We start from the raw sequence: 10,942 nt of genomic DNA, 5'->3' as shown, positions 1-10,942 counted from the left end.
CATAGCACCTGAAGGGGGAAAATCATTCAACCCATTTGATAACAATGACAAATTAGTCAATAACTCAAGATTTAATTTTCCAATATGGCTCTTTAAAGACCTAGAAATCTAAAATTTTTAGAGTTTTTCAAAATTCTTATTCTTAGAAAGGCAGGATAGCATAGTGGTTCAGGACCCAGGCCCCCAAGGATCTAGGTTCTGACATTTTGCTGGCTTTTAAGCTCCATTAGGTAAGTTCCTCCTCCTCTCTTAAGCCTCAGATTCGTCATATTTCAAGCGGGGGATAATAAAACTTTCATCATGAGATTGAAAAATTAAACGATATAGTCTGGCAAACATCTAGCAGCATCTGGCACACAGCAGATAGTCCAAAACGGGGAACTTCTAAGCCGAAAGGGAACCTAAAAGGCTGAACTTCCTTCCTAAGGATTTTAGACCATGAAGACCCTTAAGAACTTGTCAATGTTTCATTTTTTCCGTGGAAATAGTCTGTGATCCAGGAAAACTAACGTGACATTTGAGAAGATTACTGGAATTCATCCCAGGATTTCTGACTTATTAAAATGAGCTGAGATCGTGTTTACGCCTCAAAGCCCCACCCCGCAGCGCCTAAGCTTTTCCTCAGCAAAACAGGCAGGCCACCAATCGTCGCTTCGCGTGGCAGCCTGAAGGATGCTGATAACCGGGGGGCAAGATTGAGGGCCCCCTAAACGGGGCCCAGCTTCGGGTTCACAAATCCCGCCGTTTGGGGGGGCGGAAGGGCGAGGCTCCCCCCGCTTTTCACACACCTCTCGGGCCTTTCCCAGTCCCCGGGTTGCGTCTCCCTCCCGGAGGCCCAGCGCCTGGCCCCTCTTCTCCCGCCCATATTTGGCTTCCAATCCCATCCTGCCTGGCGCTCGAGCGGCCAATCAGGAGGCGGCCCTCCCTCGGGGGACGGGGCGAGGGGCGGAGCTGAGTGGCGGAGCCTGCGGTCGCCTACTTCAGTCGCGCGGCGGTAGACTGGTTCTCCAGCGGAGGGTGGAGACGCGTCGCCGAGGCTGCCAGCAACGTTCTGCGAAGCCAGTCGGACACCATGGCGGACAGCCGGGATCCAGCCAGCGACCAGATGAAGCTCTGGAAGGAGCAGCGGGCCTCGCAGGTATACCCTGCGTCCCTCGAGCCGGCCTGAAGGTTTGCGCAGAGAGCTGGGCGTGGGCAAGTAACGGCCCGGCTTCTCCTGCGCTGCGGTGTGGAGAGGGGCAGTACCACTGATCACGGGCCGGGGTGGGCGCTGCTTTCCTGTTTCGAAGGACTGTTCCATTCGTGGGGAGAAGGGGAGAGGTTTCTGGGGCCGGGGGCGCGCCTGCAGGATTTGTCGTCGGCCGCAGGGCGTGAGTGATTGGCTCCGATTTTTGCACTTCTGCCAGCTAGGACAGAGGTCGCAGCTTGAGGGAGGAATGAAGGCTCATGGGGAAAGAGGCAGAGAGCCGCAGCAAGAAAGGAAGTGGGGGCGGGGGGGGGGGGAGTGGGAATGGGGCTCCAGCCTTGACCTTGATCTGGCAATAACTACAAGCTTCCATATTTGACGTGGGGGCAGGGATCGTGTTTTATCATCTCGTCCCCAACACTGCTCACGATACCAGATACTCAGTACGCACTGCATTGAACGACTAAACACTCCTAACATCCATTATTCCATTTGCATTTAAAAAACACCATGCCTAACTTTGTAGAGCTGGAAGCGACAGTAGGGATTAATGGTGTTTATTCACACGTATTCTTTGAGAGCCTGCGTAATCACTGAGCCGAGACAAGGTGTACAAATGCCAGTGAGGCAAGAACGGTAGCATTGAGAAGCTCAAAGTCTAGTCAGGGAGACAACACAGATAAACAAATGATTAACATACAGGGAGCATGGTGAGGGCTCTAATAGAGGTTATCTGTAAAGTGTAAAGGGAATGACCGGACTTGGCTGGAAAATTTCCCAAAGCACGTGACATCTGAACGAGAGCTGTAACGATGAGAAGGCTTTCAGCTCAGTGGTGGTGGGTGAGGCATTCCTGGCCAGGATCCACAGGCGCAGTCTTAAAGAGCATCTTTGAGCAGGTTCGATCAGTTGAGAGTGCATCTGATCCGAGTCTTGTCATATTGGCCCACAGAGTCTGAGGGACTTGCCTAGTTCGCATGGCAGTTGGTTAATGGCAGAGGACGAGAGCCATGCTTTTTTCTCATCTTAATGCTCTTTCTCAAAAATAGGTTAGTATTCATGAACTGGGGTATTAATGCTAAGTGTCCATGGGTTGCTTTATTGTTCCCTGCTCTTGAGAAGGCTGTCTGTCATTCTCCTCTAAGGGCCTGGAACATCTCTCTTCTCATTTTGTCCTTTGTTATATGCCAGGAGGGTAGTTCAGTTTTTCATGAGTTCCTAAAGTGAACCAGAGCGACTTAGAGTCTTATTAATTAAGGACAGGCAGCTAGTGGCAGAGTCAAGATTAGAACGTAGCTGGTGGGGCCAGGATTCTCTCCATATCCAGTGGTCACTAAATCCTGGTTCACGCTGAAGTTTTCATGATACTCTGTGAATTGAGAAAAATATGGACTATATGGTGAGTTTTTCATAAGGCACAATTTATTCATTTTTAAAGGACCCCCCCCCCCCTTTGTTCTGAGACTAGCTTACCTCTTCATTTGGAGAATCAGTAACTGTTGTTAAGTCATTAAGACCCTACTGGTGATTTTCCCTACATGGTTGCCTATGTGTGAAACATCTGGCTCACAAAAGCACATCTATGATTGGGGGACTCATAGTCGAAATAGTGCTGTCTCCTCTGCCTGTGGTATGTCCATGCGCTGTATAGGTGGTCCTGATTGGCAGTCACTTCGATGTCTTGTTGCCCTTCACTCTTAGCTGCTCTGAGTGAAAACTACGTATTTTTTTGAGGTGATCCCCTCTCCTGATCCTCCAAAAGGAATTTCGCATAGGTAGCCTTTACAATTTTCCAGTGCTTTTTGTGGAAAATTTCAAACAGAGCAGTTGAAAGAATTGTGCAGTGTATACTTATGTATTCACCACATTTTGCTACGTATCTTTTATTGTTATTCTATCTGTCCATCTCTTTGTTCATCCATTAACCTTCCCCTTTTTGGGGATACATTTCAGATTAGATTTTAGACATCAGTAGACTTTACCCCTAAACACTAAGCCTGCAAATGAACAGAGTTCCGTGTTTGATTGTGTGTTTAAGGTAATACCTATAGTGAAGTGTACAAATATTAAGTGTACCATTCCAATGTATTTTGATAAACATATACACCTGTGAATCCTTTTCCCACATCAAGACATATAGAAGGTTATTGTCACCCTGGAAAGTTCCTTCATGCTGCTTCCTAGTGATTTATTGCATCCCCTGCAATCTTGCCCCACGCAACCACTGTTTTGACTTTTTTTTTTTTAACCATTGGCTTATGTACTTTTTTGTGTTAACACTTCTTTCGTACAGCAAAAATGTTTTAAGATTTAAAAAAAGAAAAAAAATGTTTTAAGAGTCATTCATGTTGTTGCATGTATCAGGAGTTTGCTGTTTTTATTACTGAGTAGTATTACACTAGATGAATACACATCACCATTTGTTTATCCCGTTGCTGCACATGTGAGCTATTTCCAGTGTTGGGATGTTATAAGTAAAGCTACCTTGAGAAGTCTCATACAAGTATTTTTGTGCACATTTCATTTCTCTTAGGAAATACCTAGCAGTAGAACTGCTGGGTGATGGGGTAAGTGAATATTTTATGAGAAACTGCTAAGCCTTTTTTTCCGAAGTGTTTGTACCATTTTACACTTCCATCAGCAGTGTGTGAGAGTTCCATTTGCTCTACATCCTGCCAACGTTGGTGTTACCAGCTTTTTAATTTCAGCCATTGTTGGGGGTATGAAATGATGTCTCTGTGGTTGTAATTTGCATTGTTCTGATGACGAAAGATAGCTGTCTTTTCATGTGCTTAGTGACCATTGGTATGTGTTCTTTTGACATACCTGTTCAGATCTTTTGTCCTTTAAAAATTAGTTTTTAATTGTTGATTCATAGCTCATATTTTAAATCATACACAAGCTAAGCACTGCAATAATCTCCAAATCTCTAATGGTATAAACACATTAGAGATTTCTTTCTCTCTTACCTGATGAGCTAAAGTGGTTTGAGGTTGAAGAGAAGGGGTGAGTACTCTACTGCCACAGTTATTGAATGTTCCAGGCAGAAGGAGTCTCCCCCTTTGACAATACTTGGCTTTAAAGGTTGCCCTGGGCATCGCAGTCCAGCCATGGAAGATTAAGGACACGGAAGAGGGTATGTGGCAAGGTTAGGGACCAGGCTGGAAGTGGTGTAGGTCACTTCTACTCACATTCCATTGCTGTGGTGCCACACCTGTTACATGACCACAGCTAACAGTGAGGGCACCTGGGAAATGCAGTCTACCTCTGTCCAGGTAGCCAGCACTACTATTTATCCGAACGATACATTCCATGTGAAAATCTGGCCATTTCTTATGATGGGGTGACGGGCAAGCAGATATAATCTTTTTTTAAAGATTATGTTATTTTTACCTTCTGGCATTAAAATATTCTTTGTTAGAAAATTATGATAGTAATGGATAATGTGTGTGTGTGTGTGTGTGTGTGTGTGTGTGTATTTCTTCTCTCTCCATACTTGGCAAATGCCTCTCTTTAAGTGGGCAGCTCTGTATCAACATCCTCCATTCCATTCCTTGTTTTTTTAGTTTTTTACTAGACTGTGAGAACTTGAAGTTTTGGAACTACTATAGGAAGGCACCCTGTTATCTCCTCCCTCAAGAACCAGTTGCAGAATGCCAAGCTGGGCGTATCCTCCTTTGGAACCAAAGTGTCAACCAATGTGAAAACAGTTTATTGGGAATCTCTCCTTGTAGTCAGATTTTGTTGCTAAAAAGTGAATTAGAAGCTTTGTAAACCTTAATAAGTGATCACTGAATCAAATGTTATAGGTATGACTTGGATTTTCTTAAAAATCTTTATTTCAGGGCGCCTGGGTGGCTCAGTTGGTTAAGCGTCTGACTTCGGCTCAGGTCATGGTCTTGTGGTTCATGGGTTCAAACCTGTGTCAGGCTCTGTGCTGGAGCCTACTCTTGTGTCTTCCTCTCTTTCTGCCCCTCCCCCACTCATATTCTCTCCCTCTCTCTCTCTCTCTCTCTCTCTCTGTCTCTCTCTCTCTCTCTCTCTCTCAGAAATAAACATTAAAGAAAATCTTTATTTCTCCTTCTCTCAAAATTCATTGAAGGGAAGGAATTGGTTTTCCAGGTATTCCCAGTCACGTTGGATGAGCTTAAATAGGAACATTCTTGCTCATCAATTAGAATATTCTTCCTTTTGGATACTTAGGCTTAATTAGTAGCTTCTGATCCCTTTAAAATTGGAGAATTTGAACAGTTCAAGCTTTACCTTAAAACAATTTTTTATTTATTTTTGACAGAGAGAGAGACAGAGCATGAGCAGGGGAGGGGCAGAAAGAGAGGGAGACACAGAATCCGAAGCAGGTTCCAGGCTCTGAGCAGTCAGCACAGAGCCTGAGCGGTCAGCACAGAGCCTGACGCAGGTCTCGAATTCACAGACTGCGAGATCATGACCTGGGTCGAAGTCAGATGCTCAACCAACTGAGCCACCCAGGCGCCCCCAAGCTTTACCTTTTTTAGACGGTTCCTTTATTACCTGGGAGAGAGATTGGGTCTTAGTCCATCCATTCCTATCACTGAGTCGTAAGACAGAGCCCATGAGGATTTATGTATCTTTCAGGGTAATTTGATAATACCTACATCGATATTACACTGCCAGCATTTGGGATGGAGAAGGGGTGATTTACAACTCCTTGTGCACATGTGCTTTTTTTTCTTTTGGGAATTACATAGGAGTGAGATGGCGGGGTCGTTGTGTGGCAGTGAGAGAGACATGAGAAGTGGAATCAAAATTTCTAAGCTTTCATGTGTTTAGCCAGCATGTAGACCACTCTATATTTTTCTCCAGGTAAGAAAAGAGTGGCTGATGGCAAAAGGTAAAACAAGCAGATCTTTATTTTTGTTTATTTTATTCTTGGTTTTGTTCTTTATTTTCCTCCCGAGTATTGTGACTGCTATGGTTTCTAATAAAAAGAGTCAAGGAATCATTTACATTTGTGGATCAATTATCCTTCATTTTTTGAGCCTTTTGTTACCATTTCCTCTTATTCCCCATTGTTTCGAAAGATTAAAGGACTAGGCCAGTTCTTAGTGCTCCCGTACTTACTTTAGACTGTTACTACTTTAGACTGTTACCGAGGCAGAGAAAAACCTTTTGCAATAGCTATTCTTTTGTGTATTTTAAAGGTTTTATTATCGATAGGATTATTCTAAATGTTTGCTAATGATTGAAAATCAATAGCAATATTTTGACCATTTCTTAATGGAGACGTTAACAGCTCACCAAGAAGAGAGAAAAAAACCATTGGCAACTATCATGACCCTTTTGCTATTACACATACTAATATGAAACAGCAAACAGCCTTGCTTGGAAAACAGACATGTCTCCTTGGGGCGGAGGAGGAGGTGTGTTCAGTGTGTGTGCGCAGAGATCCAGCCATGTGACCTTTAAGTCTGACATTTATCTCCCTTGTAAAAGGCAACTTTTGTTTCATTTCTTCTTGAATTAAAACTACCCACTAGTTCTCTTTCCTGGGATCCTTGGAATCACTTTTTATTTTCTTTCGTCGTTTGCTCCTCCCCCCTTCCCCCACTCAGTTCAACTCCGTGGACAGGCAATTCTTGTTGTGCCTGATAGATCTTACTGTTCCTTGCTCAGGGCATTGTTAGTCTGAGGCCATAAAGGTTGCAGATGTGGTAGCAATGCACTGCTGAAATGGCCTGTTCAGAAGCTTTCAGATACTTTGTTTAGTACCAACAGGATCCCTTTGTGTTCTTTGTTAAGAACACAGTTGGGATATTGTAATAACATTGTAGGGTGACAGATGGTGACCACACTTATCAAGGTGAGCATTGAGTAATGATAGAATTATGGAATCAATATGTTGTAGATGTATGTTAATTATACTTAAAAAAAGAGTTTGATTTTTTTTCTTACCCTTTTTGGATTTCACTTTTTCCATGATACGTTATTTAATTTTTTTTTTTTTTTTTTGAGTGGCAGCAGCCTAGATGGAGGATATAGGATAACTTAGACAATGAGTAAAATAAAATGAAAATCGGTCTTGCTTTTTGAACTCAGAATGACCAACTGGCATTGACTTTATACCATGGTGGCTTGACCATGATGAAGTCAGCTTGCAAAACAAAGTGTATCCCAGTGATGAAGTCCCCACGCCTAGCCCAGAAAGCATAGCTTTCAGTCATGAAGGCTATCAGAAACATTTCCTAGTGCTATCAATTCACGTGTTTTATGCTTGTGAATCACCCTGGTGTGATGTGGCATTAAGGGGGGCACCTTCTGATGTTTGGAATGTTTTAAGGTTAATAAAAAAAAAAAGCCTATCAGGCTGAGTTAGGAATTTAGGATTAAATAGCCTACATGGTAGTTAGGGTTTTCCACATTTTCTGGTGACGATAAGCCCTCTCTGGGCAGGAGCCAGCATTAACCATCTGGCTGGTTGCCTCGTGTGTGTTTTGTGTACAGGGCTGAGCTCTGCTTTGTCTTGACCAAACGGTTTAGGGTGGCAGACGGATTCAATCCGGAGTGTGGTCAGAATGAGCACCCATGTGTTAGGGTGACTGATGCAGCCCTCCCTTTCTCTTCCTTCAACGTCTTCCTTATTTCTTTTATCAGACACTTCTCTTTGATTCTTGATTTAAGAAAACTCTGAAACTTTATATTGCGGAAGATTTCAAACCAGAACTGAAGTAGAGAGGATTGTGTAATGAGTCTGCCAAGTGCCTGTGTCTCCAAAAGATAAGGACTCTTTAAGAATACCATTGTCTTGGGGTGCCTGGGTGGCTCAGTCAGTTAAGTGGCCGACTTCGGCTCAGGTCATGGTCTCACGGTCCGTGAGTTCGAGCCCCGCGTCAGGCTCTGTGCTGACAGCTCAGAGCCTGGAGCCTGTTTCAGATTCTGTGTCTCCCTCTCTCTCTGCCCCTCCCCTGTTCATGCTCCTGTTCATGCTCTGTCTCTCTCTGTCTCAAAAATAAATAAACGTTAAAAAAAAAAAAAAAAAAAAAAGAATACCATTGTCGCATCTAGAAAAGTGAGTAGTAATCGCTTACTGTCCTCAGCCAGTCAGTGTGTTCACTTACCTTGATTGTGCAGAAGAGAGTTTACCTATATACCAGAGAAGACGGTCTCTAGAAAGGCCTACCTGCAAGGCTGGCCCTGGGCTGCAGTCTGGAAGTTGGATTTCAGAACGGCTCCCCCCACCTGAACTGATAAGAATGGCTGACCATGCCAAAGGGTGCAAACAATGTGGTTTATGTACCGAACACCTGCTTTCCTTCTGGGAGCCAGGGGGCACCTCCATGATCAGCTCCTTATGTAAATCCCTGGGCACTGAGTCTCTCATGAGCTTTCCCACTAGACAGCATTTCGCATGTGTTGCTACAACTTGCTGGGGGATTAAGCGTGTCCCATGTGACTCCCCTGGGAGAGGACTCTGGAAGCTTGCGCTAGTTTCCTCCGGACTTCACTCCATTGTGCCTTTTCTCCTTGCTAGGGTTTTGCTTTGTATTAAAATGCTGTAAAAATTATAGCCCGAGTATGACTAGCTGCGACCCCTCCTAGGGAGTCACCTAGAGGTGGGTGGTCTTTGGGGACCCTTGACATGTCTGTCTGTCTCTTTTAGAATGCTTTGTTCAGAATAAGGTTAACACATTGCATTAATTGGTATGTCTTTTAAGCTCCTCTTTATCTTCTGGTAGTTGTAAACACAGTTTATGGTGGTTTAGTGAAGCAGTGAAGGGTCAGGCTTTACAGTCAGATAGGAGTCAGATTGTGGTCTGACTGCTTGTGGGCAGGTTACTTCACCTCCCTCCCCCATGGTTTCCCCATTTTAAAAATGAGATAATAATTCTCCCCACCTTGAAGGCTTGTTGAGGATTCATTTATGTAATATATATGTGTAAATTAATGTATGTTGATTACCCAGCACATAGAATGTCTACAGGACATGTGAGCTGTGTTGTTTAAAGAAATGTTATAGTGGTATGGTTAAAAGTTTGGGTTCTTGAGCAAGTTTGCTTGGGTTTAAATTCTGATTCTGACCTTTTCTAGGTGGGTGACTTGGAGGGAGTTGCATAACTTCTCTGTGCCTCAGTTTCCTTTATTGTATGATGGGAATTATAATAGTCCTTAATTAAGAGAGCTTGTGATAACCCAGGTCAAGTTTAGAACAATGCCTGCTTAGTAAGCTGTTATTACTGTTGTTCTGCGGTTTGAGAATGTCTAATGAGAATGTCTAATGAGAATGAGAATGTCTAATGTCACATGTACATTCCATACCCAAGCCGAAACAAGGAGTCAGTGGGATGAGTAAGTTCCAAGTGTGAATTGGAGATTGTGGCTTGGGAATTTTGGCCAAGAGAGCTTGCTGAGATTTTAACCCCTGTGTTGAATTTACTCCTTGCATTTAGGCAATGAAGATTACCAGGCCTCCCCCTGGGAGAGCAGGATGTGTGCTGAAGGATGTGTGCTGCCTGTGGTTTCTAAAGGGGAGAGGAGTGGGGTCCCTGTGCAGGCCTGGATTCTTTTCCCAAACTGCCCACTCAGGGAAGTCTCTCCCCTTCCATGGAATGGACCAGGAGGCACTCTGCTATCTCTCCCACTTCCCCAGAGAAATTTGAGGGCCAAGACAGTCTTCGGTCTTCTGTACATGGGTCTGCACATTGTAGGTACTTGATGAACCTTTGTTGAATAAATAGTGTTTTAAGCAATAATTTTCTAGAAAATATTTTTCTAGAAAATTCAACCTTTGTTGAATAAGTAGTGTTTTAAGCAATAATTTTCTAGAAAATATCAGGCATATTCTGTGTTGGACTCTGAGAATGAGAAGCTGTGTCATTATGACTCCTTTGGGACTGAAAGTTAGGGAGGGGCGTATTACCAGTCTTTATCTATTAAAAAACAGGAGAACGATATTTAGTGAGTTCTTGGGCCTTCTGTGCGCCGAGGGCACTAATAAGTGGAAACTACATCAATAAAATATTTTATCAGAGAAAGCCAACCTTACTCCTCCCAGGAAAATTTCTTCATTCATAGCTTAACTCCAGCCAAAAGATACAAAGAGCAAAGCCAAAATGGAATTTTACTTTGAGTCCCTACTTTTAATCATGGTGTCAGTTTTTAGCCAAGCCAAAGTACTTCTTTACCAGTTTCTGCAGCAGTTTTCATAACATTTGTCTGAAGGTGTTTGATCACAATTTGAAGTTATGAATTCAAATATTTCTTGTTTATTTCAGGGAGGGGAGATGCAGGGAGAGAGGTAAACTCTTGTTGCTTCCTCCTCCTACTTAGGGATAATCTTTCTTGGCCATTTTGGATTGGCCCATAGTTTAATTTATTCACACGTTGAATCCACAAGCATTTTTTTGTGTACTTGTTGATAACAGCATCGTGTCAGGTATCAGGGATATAGATGTAAAACAAGTATACTCTCTAGAGAGGAAAAACAGTGAAGCAGACCGGCAGTTATAAGGATTTTGTTCAGTGGGGTACAAGAAGATGCCCTTGGCCCAGCTCAAGGGATGGTGTAGGGGTGAGAGCAGGAAGAGTGGTTCAGGAGAAGCGTGTATGAATATCAGGAATAATTGGCAGCCAGAAGGATGTAAACACCTGAACAGGTACAAAAGCTGCTTTTCCTGAGAGAGAGAGAGCTCTTAGAATTATCCAGCAATTAAAAGCTTTTCTGTCATTAAAATTTCTAGTTCTAAAGTGATCTGAGTTTAAAAACAACAACAACAACATAAT

The 10,942-nt window shown here is 43.3% G+C and overlaps 1 protein-coding gene across 1 annotated transcript in view; it reads left to right on the top strand.

The window, feature by feature from the left end:
• The first annotated feature begins 959 nt into the window (after nt 1-959).
• The window catches only part of CAT (catalase), a 36,607-nt gene continuing 26,624 nt past the window's right edge, over nt 960-10,942 (top strand). Inside the window, exon 1 of the mRNA XM_019470069.2 lies at nt 960-1,138. Coding sequence (XP_019325614.1) covers nt 1,073-1,138 — 66 coding nt within the window. The 5' untranslated portion in view covers nt 960-1,072. The remainder of the gene's footprint in view (nt 1,139-10,942) is intronic.

This window comes from Panthera pardus, unplaced genomic scaffold, assembly GCF_024362965.1.
Source record: "Panthera pardus isolate Hobbes unplaced genomic scaffold, ASM2436296v1 HiC_scaffold_12, whole genome shotgun sequence".
Lineage (NCBI taxonomy): Eukaryota > Metazoa > Chordata > Mammalia > Carnivora > Felidae > Panthera > Panthera pardus.
Note: the sequence above shows the minus strand (reverse complement) of the source record. Positions and strands in the feature narration are given on the sequence as shown.